Source organism: Lutra lutra, chromosome 16 (genome assembly GCF_902655055.1).
Source record: "Lutra lutra chromosome 16, mLutLut1.2, whole genome shotgun sequence".
In the NCBI taxonomy this organism is placed as follows: Eukaryota; Metazoa; Chordata; class Mammalia; order Carnivora; family Mustelidae; genus Lutra; species Lutra lutra.
The window spans coordinates 35,472,329-35,489,733 of NC_062293.1; the positions used below are offsets into that span (position 1 = coordinate 35,472,329).

General features: G+C 34.5%; 1 protein-coding gene across 9 annotated transcripts in view; it reads right to left on the reverse strand.

The window, feature by feature from the left end:
• Positions 1-17,405, reverse strand: part of BCAS3 (BCAS3 microtubule associated cell migration factor) — a 592,326-nt gene that overhangs the window by 312,070 nt on the left and 262,851 nt on the right. For 6 of the 9 annotated variants that reach the window (XM_047708849.1, XM_047708850.1, XM_047708846.1 and 3 more), the window contains exon 17: positions 6,798-6,842. The exons of the other annotated variants lie outside the window; for them this stretch is intronic. In XM_047708849.1, coding sequence (XP_047564805.1) covers positions 6,798-6,842 — 45 coding nt within the window. The remainder of the gene's footprint in view (positions 1-6,797; positions 6,843-17,405) is intronic. 9 annotated transcript variants of the gene reach the window in all.

Sequence of the window (17,405 nt, forward strand, 5' to 3'; positions counted from 1 at the left end):
CAGTAATTTTTTTTTTTTTAACAAGACCTCCAAGAAATTCTGATGCATGCTCAGGTTTAAGAACCACTGTATTAGGGCAAGTGCGTAAGGGAATCACGGCAGTGCCTTCCTGTATGATGGTACTCAACAGGGTTAACTGTCTTCTACACAGCACACCACCTTCACCTAATTGTCCAAAACATCAAACTGTGCTTTGGTAATCTCAGTTTCCAGGTCCCTATGACACCTGAAATAGTTTTCCACGTATTTTATTTCCCCAGCCTTCTGCTCTGACATCTTCCTCCTACAGAAAGCAAAAAGTTTGGGTCAGAGTCCACTCTGATTGGTCTTTTTGGCTCTCCCTTTGTGCCAAATCCATGGTAATGCCCTTGCCATATATGAAAAGGCCTCTTCTTTCCATCATTAACATTTCTTAATCACTTCATATCATTACCCATAAAAACCACACCCCAGCCTAACCTACCAAGACCAGTCACAGTCAGACTTCCAGTGACAGGGAATTAAGAGACATGGTTTTTTAAAAAAAGTTTTTTGATGAAATGAATCTGGTTCTAGAAAGTTTCACATCTTCCTGGTTTCATCTACCACAACTACAATAACCTACCAGTAGAAAAGAAGACTCCCACACCTTGACCCCACCTACCCCAGAACAAACACGCACCTTTCCTAGGTATTAGGGTAACCGCCATCAAATTACACTTTCCAGTTATGATGCTCATTGCTGTAATACCTTAGAGTGTAAATTCTCCTTCAAAGCCTTTATTTCCATCACTGAACTGCTATCACTAAGCCAATAAGTTCCTATAACTAGCATCTTTTAGTTCCTTTGGCCATTTTTAACCCTTAGGAGTTTGGGGAGGTTGGAGAGAGAAGGAAAAAAAAGGCCATTCCAGAATTTACTGAAAGGTGTTTCCAATTACATAACTATGTGTTTTTACTAGAATCACCATCAGGGAACAATAATACTACAATGTACAAATAAGCTTCACAGGGACAAATTCAAAGCTCTTTGGAAATTACTGAATGCTATTTTTGTTTTTGTTTTTTTAAGACATGTGGTAAGCAATGAGAGAGAAAACAAGTGGGTATGACACTTCTTAAGAGAGACTATGGCACATATAAAGTATGCCTCCTAAACAGAACTGAAAAATGGTTGCTATTAGGCAAGATAGTTACCTTGATAACACAGTAATAAAGAGTAGAAATATGATAAGATAACAATTTATTCTTTGGCCATGCAAAAATCTATTCTGTATGTGTTTATTAGCTTCCAGTCTAATCAATTGATGTCAAAAGCTAAAACCTCTTATACTTCCATAACACAACACACAACTCAGCTTCTGAACACACAACTAAAAAGCATCAACATGGTATTATTTTACACAAACTCATTATCTCCTTCAGGGAATAAGTATCTTATGATAAAGGTATACTTAAAATTATGTAAAGAATGATCATTTTCATTTTTATACACTATTTCTTCTTTTTCCTCTGATGGGGCCTTAATAAATCACATTAGCAAAAGTCTGTGTTTAGTAAGTGATTAAAACAGTTTTCATCCCTGGAGTACCAGGGTGGCTCAGTCGGTTAAGCATCCTACTCTTGATTTTGGCTCACATCATGATCTCAGGGTTATGAGATCAAGCCCCACATCAGCTCTGCACTGGGTGTGGAGCCTGCCTGGGATTCAATCTCTCTCTCTCTCTGCCCCTTCCAAAAGAGTTTTCATCCCTGAGAATAACTTGGTATTCTCCTCCGTGGTGCAGTGCTGTCTAGTGGGGAGGAAGCATATCTGGTGAACATATTCATAGCAAGTCATTTCTACCATCAAACTACATTTGGGATGACTGTGGTATTTAACAAAACAGAATATATAAAGATATGTGTCTAGAAGACTTTCAGAAAAACTAAAAGGAGAAATAATATAAAGAAAAGATTATCACTAATTAAGTATTTCTACCCAAGGGAAGAAAAATTTCACTTTGACTCATTTGCCCTTTATCCTAAGTTTTAAAAGGACTAACAAGGAATTTGGAATGGAGGCAGAACTGAACTTTTCCAAAATAACCCAGAATATTTCTAATGCAAAAAAACCTTTTGTTGGCAGAAAAATAAAACACTGAAAAATGATACATATGTGAAAGGAACAAAAGATAAAAGTACTAGCCTTGTAAATCATGTTCACTTTTATTCTGGTGACCCAATCATTTTAGAAAAGCATTCCAATACCACCTTTTTTTCTATCTTCCTCTCAACATCTCCCTTTATCCTCCAAAAGGGGCTTAATAAATCCCATTACAAAACATTTGCAAGTTTTAAAAGAAGACCTGTGAGTGTTTGGAGGCCTTCCCACATTTATTTATTAATTTATTAAATAGACTGATATAAAAAAATAAAATTTCAATGAATATGGCACCCAGAAATTTAATTGTGTTGATCATGGTTTTAAAGAAAAACAAAACAAACTAATGGAGCTCATGGACTCCTCTGAGAACTCCTGCTCCTTACTCCCCTGAGTCCATCATAAATAGCCTCATGTTCAAAAATGAAAAGTAAAATTTGTCTTAATTTGTGAGCAGTGTATAAAAGAAAAATGGAATGAATTCAACTTTCATTATTATTTTTAACTTCCATTTATTATTTTTGCCCTACCGGGCAAAATAATGATCACAAAAATATCATATTTACTAAACTCAATACAAGAGAACAACATAATAAAAAGTAAAACAAAGAAAAACAAAACAGGGGCGCCTGGGTGGCTCAGTGGGTTAAAGCCGCTGCCTTCGGCTCAGGTCATGATCCCAGGGTCCTGGGATCGAGCCCCACATCGGGCTCTCTGCTCAGCAGGGAGCCTGCTTCCCTTCCTTTCTCTCTGCCTGCCTCTCTGCCTACTTGTGATCTGTCTGTCAAATAAATAAATAAAATCTTAAAAAAAAAAAAAGAAAAACAAAACAAATAAGGTACTAAATTAAAACTCAGGAGTTTCGCTCTTTTTCACTTCTATTGGGAGACTTAACCACCTAACTATAGCATGAGAATCATTTTCACTGCTATCGTAAGTTCTGGGGCTATTAACATTATGACGTCTTTTAAAATACTTACAAAGACTATTGAAGTTACCCCATTGGCTTTTACTGTATTATGTAATCCAGTCAGATTAACATATCAAATTTCTCTAGCCTCTTTTTCTCTCTACATCCTACTACAAAGAGAAAAAAGCAAAACTCTAATAATATCTACTTTAAAATTACAGAAAAATTATGTCCGTCTGGGTAAATCTACTACATCCCATAGAATAGGACGTAAGAGGGGTATCTGCACATGGCATGAAAAGCAGCAATGAGGTCCACTGCCTTGTTAAAGGACACAAACATGGAAAGAGTTAAATTGTGATAGAAGCACTGTTTCTTTCCTTTTCCACTTTAAATGTTAATACAATATTGCTGTAAGAATTACAAGTGGTATGTTATAATATCTTTGCATGTAAGAAAAAAAATCTTATCTTTATATTCCTCACTGTGATTGAGCTTTTAAAAGGAATTTAGAAGTTTTTTTCACTCTCAACTTTATTTTTCTAAGAGAAGAACTAAGAGGGAAACTGAAAGTATTTTATTTTAAATAAAGATATTAATAATATACCTAAAATTATTCTATCACAAATTATTCTTAAAGATCTAACAGATTTATGTAAACTTAAGAAGATTCTCCTCTTTATATAAAACTTTTCTTTCAAAAATGAATTTATAATATTTTAAATATCCTCAAAAGAACAAGATTAGTTTAAATGAACTATTTACATATATATAAACTGAATGGTCTCAGCACTAATTAAAACTTTAAATATAATTTGATATGTAAGTTTTAATTCTTCTTTAAATTAACCTGATATAACACAAGCCCAGGTTATGAGTATGGGATATATTCAAATGGGCTACTTTCATCTACACTATTATGTATATATTTTTTCTTTTGATAAGCAACTAAAAAATAACAGCAGTTTAAACATAATACTACATGTACACTGGGAGCTCAATAAATACTTATTACTTAATTGTAATATTGAGAGCAAAATTCATTTTAAAAAATTCACAATGGCTATTTCTCTTAAAATTTCTATATTAAAAATATGTTATATGTGTGATTCTTTTATAATATTTTACAACATTATATTATAATACAAATTATATTATATATAATTATTATATAAATTATATTATTATTATATAAAATATTATACAATATTTTACAGTCATTCGGACTCAAATATCCTGGAGGATGCATAATCCCCAGAGTTCACAAAATGGCTAAAATGTCGAAAACGGTCTGTACAACTTTCCAACAAGCTTATTTTGTTATCAAAAGGGCAGACATTATTTTAAACTGACTCACTGCAACTGCATGAATTTAAACAAACCAGTTTACCAAAGAATAGAGAATTAGTAGAAATTGTGATCTACCAAAAGCAAAATCTTAGCTAAATACAAAGGTTGCTACTTGAAAGTATTTAAAAAAATTGCACGAAATGTCCATTCCATTTTAAGAGGAACTATACAAATTTCATATTCTTCTAAAATACAAATATCACACTGCAACTGAAAATACCATAAACATATTTATTTGGCATAATGTTTTATTTCATAATGGTAAATAAAAACATTCTCAGGTTGAATGCTAAATATCAAGGAAAAATAGCAAAGACTATTAAAACAAAGAAACTCTTATAAACAAGCTAGGAGAAGTTGTCAAATTTATATTCATTTTGCTGCCTTAATTTGAGGTTTCATTAAGATCTTAATGGGAAAAACATGCACCACTAGTAAAGGAACGTATTTTAAAGGAGGATCTTTTAGGCTAGTATAAGTGACTAAAAACGAGTTTCTTGTGAGCTAACGATGGCATCAAACAGACCACAGAGCAGTCTTCTAAGGGACAGGCAATGATTTAAAAGTCTACTATATTTCATATATCCCTTTCTTTAATCTGGCTCTTTTAATCTTGTTTCAACCTCAAATCATTTCTGGTTGACAAGTGCTTTTGCTTAAATTTGAGGAGCACATAAGCTGTTGAAGGAATGGAGTTTTCTGATTTCACATACAACATTAGTTACTCCGTCTTTACTTCTATGCTAAAACTTCAATCTCTATTAACATACTAAACCTTTTTCTTTGTACTTAGAGAATGAGAAATTTATCCTAAGATGGAATCTAAGTTTGGTCTACAAAGAAATTTTGTCCTATGTTGAATCTGGCATTTAAAAACTGCTCATCCAAGCTTCTAAATAAGATCCATGTATCTTGTTTGTTTGGGGAAGAAATCTGGTTAACAAAAAGAATAAAGATTGACTTGTATGGATTTTTTACTCATTTATACGCTGAATTTCTTTAGAATAGTTTCAAGATCTGTGTCCTAATTTTGAGGCTGCATTTCAAGGACGTTTTTATGATTTGTCGCCTGTTCTTTTATGATAATGAAATTTTCAGATGTTCCTGTGGCAGATGACCACTGAAATTAGTTTGCATCAAATTATAGTGTACCTTCAAGAACTATTTCAGATTCTTTTTGTCCAGGAGAAAAACAGCTGAGGGGCTTTTTCCTGGGATAATAGGACAGTATGAACAATTCCCAGTAGCAGTTATGAGAACTACACACACACATGTGCAGAACTCTTTTAAGTATCCTGTCTACATTTATAAAACTGATATACTTTACATTGCCCCAAATTTCCTTTTGGCTCATTTAACTCTTAAAAGTGAAAAAACAAAAACAAAAACATATGATCAAATTTTAAAAAGCTTCTTCTCAAAAATGGTATTTTTCCCAAAAACAAGAAATAGCAGCAGAAGCATCTAACATTTACTGAGCTCTTACTATGTGCCAGGCACTGTTCTAAGCACTTTATATTGTCAGTTCATTTCATCCTCATGATGAACACATGCCATAGATGCTACTGGTAACTCCTTAATAGATAAGGAAACCAAGAAACAGAAAGGGTTTAGAAAATTACACAAGATCATATAGGGAGGGAGTGTGTGAAATGGGGTTTAAGACCTTGATGGTCTGATTCTGGAGCCCTGACTCTTAGCCATATGTTAAACATACGAGCTCCTAAATATTCTACTTTGCATCTTTACGTAATGACCATAATATCTAAGACTGATAAAATTGTAGTTTATGCAATGTAATATAAGAACTTATTAAATAAATAAGTTACAGTGAGTAGGTGCCAATAACTCAAAATAATAAATCATTTAGGAGCTTTTATGTGAATCACAAATTTCCTTATTATGTGGATCCTTAAATACCTAAACTTCTAAATAAAGAACAGAAAAGAACGTCAAAACAGAACTAACTCTATTCCTCTGGTACCAAATAAAATGCAATAATATTTATAGGGTATTTTTAGTAGACCTTAAATATATTTATATTTCAAAATAAATCATATCTTTGAATGTTCAGCACAATGTGTAGGGAGCTTCTCTATCATACTTGAAGCTTTAAACTTGGGTGTTAGCCTTGTCTTCTCACATATGCTAGCATTATGAGAGGATCCTTCTAATTTCTTATTTTTAATATTAATCTGTGATTTTTTTAATAGACACTTCAAGAAATGAAGTGAAACCAAAAAGCCTGCTCTTGTAAAGCTTAAATATCAACATTCATGTGCCATTCTACAAATTATTCAGTAATTTGGTGCATCTATCTGTGATCAGGCCATGCAACTGAAAACAAAAGTACAAAACAGAGTTACTTTCTGAGAGTACAGCAAATTAGGCATGCGGGACTGAACTGGGACTCACCATGGAGCTTTTATGGAAAAACACCCCGCTCCAAACAGATAAGGCCTTCATGGAAAAGGGGGGAAAATGCACAAAAAATTAGAGGAAAACTCATTTCACATTAACAAATACATGTATATCATACGGTTATAGAGTATGGATAAAATAACTGAAAAAATTAGTAATCATTTGCTATTCTGCTGCAGATACTAATGAGTCTGATATAACCAATAAACAGATTGACGTGAAATAACAAGTCCCTTAATTTTCATAGGATTAGCGATTTCAAAATGGTCTCTTTCTCCCCCTTTTCTGGAGTACCCCTGTAGGGTTTCTAAAGTAAAATAAAATAAACTTCATTTTAGAGGCACTTAAAACAAAGTACAGGTTAAATGGAATAATCAGATGGAGAAAGGGGTGGGATCAGTAGCAACAGATGTGTGGTTGTAGAACACAAAATGTTTAAAATCAGCTAGACAGAATGCAATAAAAAATTTGATAAGTATTATTCGCTCTTCATTGGTTGCAGCCTCAGGGCCACAGACAGAAAGCATGTCTTTTCCAAGCTACTCATTTAAAGTACATTGAACTGGGTATTGCTGGCCAAAGGAACAAACACCAAATAAAAGTAGTATGATTTATTTCCATGTAGGGTTGCATTCCAGAAAATCAGCATTTCTCTTAATAGTGATAGAGGCTGGCTTCTTCCACCTGGCCTGCTTTGGGCTAGGTTGGAATACCAGAAATGACAGCCACAATTGCTTGTTTTAAATATAACTGGGGATGCAAAGTCAGACTTCATGGTTACATGTATTTCTTACTAATATTCTGTTCACAGCCATTTCAGGCATGCTATGCATATTTGCACACAAAGAAGATGGGCCGATTTAATTATATACAAAATCAAATGTTGCTATAGCATCTGACATGGGGAAGGGAGACACGGATTGAGAAGGAAAGCACATTGGCAAAACCTGGATATTTTCTTCTTCAACTTTGGGGCAAAAAAACACCTCAAAAATAAAAATTCCTGCTAATTGATTAGCATTCATCTGCCAGTGGATTGAGTTTCACAAACGGAAACTTAGGGTAAAAGGTTTTCACAACACTGAGCACAATTCTGAGGACTGATGCACAAAAGAAACAAAGGAGGGAACAGAGAGGGAAGAGATACTAATTAGAGAAGAGCGAGCTGGAAGAATTGAGAGATTGAAGAAAAAAGCAAAGAAACCTCAAAAATGGTGTCAATGCAAAGCAAGGAAATCTCTCTTATAGTTAATATGACCACAACCAAAGATAGGATGTTGTTATTCACGCTAAACAGAGGATGTTCAAATTTTCTTAATCATGACCTGTAGAAATACATTTTAAGGTGCAAGCTGGTGTATACATGAATACACATAAATTGAAACAATAATTTAATGAAGGTGGGTTTTTTTCTGTCATCAACCTTACTCTTTTCTATTTCAATGTATTATAAACATTAATGCTGGGATTTTGTTACAATGAAGATCATACGTATTCTGGCGGGGTAGGTCTGAGTGGGGCCTGAGATTCCATATTTCTAACAAGCTCCTAGCTCATGTCAAAGCTGCTTGTTTGCAGAAACAACAGCAAAACTGCATTTTATTTTATTCTATTTCATTAATGACAAAAAAGTCACAATCACCTTATCTGACTTCATGATTCACAAATTATATCGGAAACAAAGTGTTACTGGAGCTCACAATGCACTCTGATGAACCCTAATTTAAATAACTGAGACCACGCGAAGACTCCAATCTCAATAACATGGTAATGCCGTGCAGAAAGGATCAGAAAATGGAAGCTCCCATACGTTTCAATATGCCCACAAATGCTTCCAAAATGAAGAGGTTACTGTCACCATATAGTACCCAACTTCCTTTAAGTTTCTTCATTAGGCAGGGCACACGATACAGTCCAATAGTTCAAATGATTCTGACACAGAAGCTGACCATCTGGAACATCTAGACATGAGTGGCTCTTCAGTGTATGTTATGTCAACACTGAGCAGTCTGCCATCTCATTCTGAATACCAGACTACAGCTAATTTGTTGTAAAACATTTGAAAGTTTTATCTTCATCCTTTATGCCTTAAAAGGCTTCTCTACCGACCCCCAAAAACCAACTAAATAAAAATGAAACAAAACCTTCAAGTTTCTACATTTCAAAAGGCCAGCTGATGTTCCCTACCTATAGCACCAGTAAATACCCTTTTTCCTAGGTTAAGGTTTCCTTATGTATCAAAAGGAAACATGTATTTGCCAAACAAATTAAACACAAGCTTTAAAAAAAATCTCCTAGATTTTCCTTTCTAGGCAATGGCAGTGTATGTTATCAATGAAAGATTTCAACAGCCGTCTCCTTCCCCACAATCCTAAAACGCACAGTTAACTCTCCAGACACTGTAGTAAACAGGCCTGTACTAAGTAGCAGCCTCGTCAGATTTAAAGACAATAATATAGGTCTCACTGTTCACAACATAACCCAATTGTGGGAGTTAAAAGTAACCCTTCTTCAATCAAATAAGGATCAACTGGCTAACACAGTTCAGGGAGAAAACAGAGAGCTGGAAGAAACTGAATGAGGACCCTCTCGAGTATACGCTTGGCATGTTCCCAATTTTCACTTACCCACTTCTTAGCCACCCCTGCAAACTGGACTTCTGCCACATACATGTAAAAGAAGAGCCACAAACTCCAAAGAATCAGAGTGGCTGACATAATTATGGACTTCGTATGGGTAGTGTCAGCTGTTCCTTTGAAATGTGCCTGTTTCATCTTTCCTCAGTAGCGAAAGAATGAAAATATAAAGTCACAAAGGACAGGCCCATGATCCAGCTGTCTTCACCTATGACTTCCCCTCCCCCTTTAAAATCCCACAGTTGTAGTTTTACATGAGGATAGTTAGGAGGAGGATGACAGTATATGAGTGGGAGTGTAGGCTGAATTAAAATGGTCTGTATTAACATATGCAACTCCAATTATGATGTTCAGATATCAAGAATTTCTGTGTTTTTCTAAATACTATTAAGTTTCAGCCAGTTTAACAAGCCTGCCATACAAAACCTATTCGCTCTGCCACAATTATATCCTTTTTGAGCTGAATTCTGATTGAAAAACAACAGGACTGGCCAAGAGATTAAAAATCCAGAAATATTTTTTATAGACTTATTTATAGTACAACGTGAAACCACTTGACCATTAGTTCTCAACAGGTTTCTTCTGGAGATTCTCAGAAGACAAGAAGGAATTATGCTTCATATCATAACAGTAATGCCATGTAAGTTTTTAAATGCTGATTCATTTTGTTGAATGCCACATAATACCACAAAAGCTTTGTTTTTAAGAGCTGAAAGGAAGGCAAACATGAAGATTTTTTTTTTAATGCAAGGGAAAAGTAAAACCAGATTTGATTTTGAATGTGCTAAAGTCTTCTGTAACTCGAACCTAGTGGTAAAAGGTATAAATGATAAGGTTCAATCATCTTTAGAGTTAAAAAAAACCTAGCTGGAGTCAAAGAGAAAAATTCTATGAACTTACTCTGAAAGTCCTATTGTTTTTTTTTTAAAGATTTTATTTATTTTATTTTACAGAGATCACAAGTAGGCAGAGAGGCAGGCAGAGAGAGAGAGGAGGAAGCAGGCTCCCTGCTGAACAGAGAGTCCGACGCGGGGCTCGATCCCAGGACCCTGGGATCATGACCTGAGCCGAAGGCAGAGGCTTTAACCCACTGAGCCACCCAGGTGGCCCTGAAAGTCCTATATTTTAACTGATCATTTCTAATGAGAATTCAGACATTATCATTTAACAGACATCAGAATGAGCCTATACTTACTATGAACAACTATATATCAACAAACTGGACAATCTAGCTGAAAAGGAAAAAATTCTTAGAAACACAACTTACCAAGACTGAATAACAAACAAATAGAAAATCTAAATAGACCAATTATTAGTAAGAAGATTGAATCAGTAATCAAAAATCTCCCACTGAAGAAAAACAAAGGACCAGATAGCTTCACTGTCTTCACTGTAAAAATTTAACCAAACTTTTGAAGAATTGACACCAATCCTTAAACTCTTCCAAAAATTCTTGGGGGACCTGGGTGGCTCAGTCATTAAACATCTGCCTTCGGCTCAGTTTATGATCCCAGGATCCTGGAATCCAGCCCTGCATTGGGTTCCCTACTCGGCAAGAAACCTGCTTCTTCCTCTCCCTCTCCCCCTGCTTGTGTTCCCTCTCTCCTTGTGTCTCTCTCTGTCAAATAAATGAAAAAAAATCTTAAAAAACAAACAAACAAACTCTTCCCAAAAAATCTGAGGATAGAACACTCCCAAACTCATTTTGTGAGGCTAGCATAGTCCTGATAGCAAAACCAGAAAATGACACCACTAGAAAAGAAAACTACAGGCCAATATCCCTAATGAGTATAAGATGGAAAAATTCTCAGGAAAGCACTAGCAAACCAAAGTCAGTAGCACATTAGAAAGGATCACTCACAATGATTAAGTGAGATTCATCCTGGGGATGCAAGGATGGCTCAACATAACACAAAGCAATCAGTTTGATACATTACATTAGTAAAATGAAAAAAAATCATCTGATAATCTGGCACAGGAGAAGGATTTGATAAAATTCAACATCTATTCATGATTAAAAACTCCTAAGAAATTAGGCATATAAGGAATGTATCTCAACACACTAAAGACAAGCACATCATACTCAATGGTGAAAGGCTGAAAGTTTTTCCTCTAAGATCAGGAATAGGACAATGGCACCCACTCTTACCACTCTTTTTCAATATAGTACAGGAAGTCCTAGCTAGAGCAATCAGGGAAGAAAAAGAAATAAAAAGTATCAGAGTTGGAAAGAAAAGAAGTAAACCATCTCTGTTTGTAAACGACATAACTTTATTTATAGAAAATCCTAAAGACTCAACCAAATAACTGTTAGATCTAAACAATGAATTCAGTAAAGTTGCAGGTTATAAAATTAGCATACAAAAATCAGTAGTGTTTCTACACATTAAGAACAAATTTTCTGAAAAAGAAACAAGTGAATCAATCCCATTTACAATAGCATCAAAAACAACAAAGCACTTAGGAATAAATATAACTAACAAGATGGAAGATCTCTACTCTGAAAACTACAAGACACTGATCAATGAACTCAAAGAAGTATACAAATAAATGGAAAGGGATCCTGTGGTCATGGATTACAAGAATTAATGTTAAAATGTCAATACTGGGGCACCTGGGTGGCTCAGTGGGTTAAAGTCTCTGCCTTCGGCTCAGGTCATAATCTCGGGTCCTGGGATCGAGCCCTGCATTGGGCTCTCTGCTGAGCGGGGAGCTTGTTTCCCCCTCTCTCTGCCTGCCTCTCTGCCTACTTGTGATCTCTCTTTGTCAAATAAATAAATAAAAATTTTAAAAAAAGACTTGCTTTAAAAGAATAAAATAAAATGTCAATACTACCCAAAAGCTATCTATAGATTTGATGCATTCCCTATCAAGATTCCAATGGCATTTTTTACAGAAGTAGAAAAAAAAATTCCCTAAAATGTATATGGAATCACAAAAGACCCCAAATAGCCAAAGAAATCCTAAGAAAGAAGAACACAAGCAAAAGGCATTATATTTCCTGATTTCAAGTTATACTATAAAGCTATAGTCTTCAAAACAGTATGGAATTGGCATATAAACAAATAGACCAATGGAAAAAAATCATAAGTGTACATGGTCCTCTAATATTTGACAAGGGAACCAAGAATACTCAATGGAAAAAAGTCTCTTCAATAAATGTTACTAGGATAACTGGATATTCATATGTAACAAATGAAACTGGCCTATATCTTACACCACTCACCAAATTAACTCAACATGGATCAAAGACTTAAATGTAAGGCCTGAAGCCATGAAACTCCTAGAAGGAAACACAGGAACAAAAGCTCCTTGACATGGGTCTTAGTAATAATTTTTAAAATATGACACCTAAAATACAAGCAACAAAACTAAAAAGCTTCTGCACAGCAAAAGAAACCATCAACAAAGTGAAAAAACAACCTACAGAATGGGAAAAAATATTCACAAACCATCTATCTGTTAAGGGGTTAATATCCAAGATATATAAAGAACCACATGCACTCAAAGGCAAAAAAACAAATAACCCAATTTAAAAACGGGCAAATGACTTGAATAAACATTTTCCCAAATAAGATATACAAAAGGCCAACAGGTTCATGAAAAGGTGCTCAACATCAGTAGTGATTAGGGAGATGCAAATTAAAAGCACAATGAGATACTGCCTCATACCTGTTGTTAGCATGGCCATCAGCAAAAAGACAAGAGATAACAATGCAGCCATGGATATGGAGAAAAGGGAACCCTTGTGCATTGCTGGTGGGACTATAAACTGGTGCTGCTGCTATGGAAAATAGTAAGGAGGATTCTCAAAAAATTAAAAATAGAGCTATCCTATGATCCAGCAATTCCACTTCTGGGAATCTACCCAAAGGAAATAAAAACGTGAACACAAAAAGATATGCACACTGATGTTCATAGCCTTATTTTCCATAGCCAGGACATGTAAACAACCTGAGTGTCCACTGATGGACGATGGATAAAAATGTGATACACACACACACACACACACACACACACACACACACACACGGTGGAATATTATCCAGCCATGAAAAATGAAGAAATCCAATCACTTGAAACAATATGGAAAGACCTTGAAGGCAATATGCTAAGTGAAAAACATTAAAGAAAGACAAATACTATGATCTTGTTTATATGTGTAACAAACAAACTCATAGAAAAAGAGATCACACTTGTTACCAGATGCGCAGGGTGGAAGAAGGGGGAACTGGAGGAAGGTACCAAAGGTATGCATTTCCAGTTATCGGATAAATAAGGACTAGAAATGTGATGTACAACATGATGACTACAGCTAACCCTGCTATATGAAATATAGGAAGCTATAAAGATAGTAAACCCTAAGAGTTCTCATAGCAAGGAAAAAGTGTTTTCCTTTTTTTCTTTTCATCTTTCTTTTCTTTTTATTGTATCAATAGAAGATGGATATTAGCTGAACTATTGTGGTAATCACTCCACAACATATGCAAACCAAACCATCACGCTATACACTTTAAACTTACATAAAATATATGTCAATTATTTCTCAATAAAACTGAAAAATGAATAAGCCCATATAAATATTAAATATACTAACCACCAAAAAAATAGAGGAAATGCTATACAACACAATGTGTAAAATTATAAAGTGAAACCATATTCTCTTCCAATATATTCTAGGAATTTTAATGACTCTGCTACATTTTGTGGAACCCCATAAGCAGCTACTGAAATGGACACACAATTCCCACATGCATATAAGCAAATTAGTTCTTGTGTCACTTTTTTCAAGTGTTACTTTTAAATTTTCATTCGTTTAATTTTAATCACTCCCTACTAAAGAGTAGCACTGCTGGCTTTCAAATTAGTGATTTGTAGGGAAAACTGGAGCTGAAACAGACAGCTACACTACCTAATTTGAGAAATACTCAACATGCAAATTTAAATTACAAACTCAAGATTTTCATTAGAAAACATTAGATAATGTTCAAATTCTGCCAGATGTTGCAGAATAGAGACTAGAGTAGCACAGACTTTCAAATTTCTGTAGAAAGTTACACCTGCTGATTTTTAATAGTAGGCTTCGTTCAAAAACTACAAAATCCAAGGATTTATGGCAAAGTGGAACAAACATATGCAAAGTAAACATATGCAAAGCATAGGTGGACTTTAAGTACTCTAATGATGGAGTACAAAATTGTAAACCCAAACTATGGTAAGTATATATTGTACATGCAGATCTATCCATATCCATCCTAATGAAAATACAGTGTCCATTATTTTATACCTGGGACCAAAGATTTATAGCTTACTTATCTAAAACTAACACCTACATGAGACAGGGCTGGAAAGTAGAGAATTATGATCCACTACTCTACCTGGTGAGTCTTTCTCCAAATCCTTCCTGTTTAATTCTCGGAGATTCCCCTATAAGGTTTGGGGCTCAGGCCAAACTGTGTAGATAAGTCAAGGAAGACCTAACTGAATTTAAAAAAGACGCAATAGACCTTTCTTCAAGGTCTACTATATCCCGATGTCATTTACTTACTTAGCAAGCTCCATTCCAAATTTGGTCTACAAATTTCAAGTAGAGATAATCAAATAAATGCTATGAAATGTTTCCATTTCTAAATAAGAACAATTACCTATGTTTTCCTATTGAAAGTCTTATTCAGCACTAGCCAAGGACAGTGAATAAGGCTTAGAAATTAGGTAATTAGGCCTGGTGGGAACTTATATAGTGTATAGCTAAAAGATCATAATCCATACATATAAACTTGCATTCTTCACATGAAGAAGCTTACGTAGGACACACTGGTAATAGGTACCAGAACCAAATGAGAAGTCAGGGCATCAGATTCCTATGTTAATAACCTTCCCCTATATGACCTAACTTATTTCTACAGAGTTGTGCCCAAAGTTCCTAACACCCACTTCAAATTGCTCCCAAAGAAATGGATAAGTATAAAGATGGGGAGAGGGAAAAGGAACAGAAGCTGCTCCATTTAAGAAAAAGGAAACTTAGGAAAGACAAAAGATCATCTCATTACTTCACTAAGAATGGTCAGTGAAGAGCAAGGAAGTGACTTCATTACCAATGTCTGCATTTTTCATTCCCATGAAATCACTCTGATCTTTTCAAAATTTACTGCTCTCTGTGTCTTAACAATGAGGTATATATATTAGCAACTTTAGATTTAATGTACATAAAATTAAGCATACTGATGAAAAATTATCTACTTAGTAAAATTTTACATAGGAAGCATTCAAAAAAATTTTTATCACTTACTTGATTCATTAACTCAGCCAAACATCTATCAAATGCTGCTTAATAAATCCCTACTATAAATACTTAACACTCCAAAATAATGCAATTCCTTAACACCCAGTTTCACTTTACTAGATGAGACCTACTCTTATTTACATATCATAAAAACATGATGGAGATCTTTCCAATCCTCCAGTCTTAGACTGGAAGAAACTGAATTCTGTTTAAATGATTGTTGAACCAAATGATTTCTAGCACTTCATTTGGCTTCATCAGTGTATACTGTAGTCAGGTTAAGCAACAGCTGTTACCAAAATAGGCCTTATTTCCTCCAAGTGTTGCTTCAAGGTACAGAACATGAAGGTGAAAATACATCTGTCTTTTGCCATTTGTAGTCCTACTGGCCTTGTGCATGTCTTGGAGTAAGACAGATGGTCCCTGACACTGCACAGGCTTCCAGGGATATATATTTCCAAAAATAAGAAGGCAGATGTGAAATATGGTAAGCACACGTTTTATCCCCTCAAGGTTTGAACTGAGGCTTCCATCTCAATTTGAATATTTAAATATAGGATCCTAGGCAATCCTTAGAAATCTCTGTGCTAGAAATACAACTTTTTATGCTTATTTTGCCTTTATGCCAAATATCTAGGACATGGAATAAATAAATGCTGATCTAACCGAGGTAGGTATATAATTTTATTAGATAGATTATCAGGTATGTTGGAAGTAGTCACAGAGTTTACACGTCTATAAATGAGTCAGCTCTGTGTTGTATTTCTACATAATCCATGTAAAATACTCCTTGTTAATTTTTTTTTTTAAATGCTAGGAAAAGAATGGCATAGAAGCAAAGTTAGAGTTAAACTGGAATTTCCAGAATGAAAAGAGACCTGGAATATGAAAAGCCTATTCGCTCATCAGTCTAGTGACCTTAATATGGCAATCAAAATCCTCAGTAAATACAATGAAATTTAATGGAAATAATGCAAATTTTCTGACTGCAGATTGAGAATTGGTCATAGTAAAAAAATTTTAATAAAAATGAAATAAATATAGCCTTTAAAATCTAATGAGATGAAATCTAATGACATGAAATGTATGGGATTTGGTTCAAATCAGCATATATCAAAAACAAAAATTAAGGGAATGTATTATATTCTCATGAAACAAATATTACTTTTTGTAAGGCAAAATACATGTATTTCCATGAAAATGATCCAATTTAAGAAAATAAAACCACAAACTGTATTCTCAAAATTCTATAACCAAACATTGGGGTGACTTAGAGTAAAAGAATTACAAGGAAAGTCCCCTATAGCAATTTCTGGATACAATCAACGAACCCTTCAGAAAGTGGCTGACAGGTATGAAGTCTTATACTCTAGCAATAGCCAACTATAAATTACAAATACTATTATTGAAGTATTTATAGTCACTATGATCTGTGTTAATAGGAAGCGAGAGAATAGAACAGAATAGAATAGGAAGAATAGGGAGGAATGGGGAAAAAAGAATTATAGGTGAAGGGGGTAAAAGAGTAGGTGGGGTAATTTGTGGTGCACTAAAGGCTCTGGCACAAATAGAGAACTCATTAAAGACAACAACTACAATTAAAAAACCTTAACAGTGAGTTTTAAAATCTCTTCTTTTGATACCTATACTATGGTTTTAGAAGAGGATATCCTTGTCTTTAGA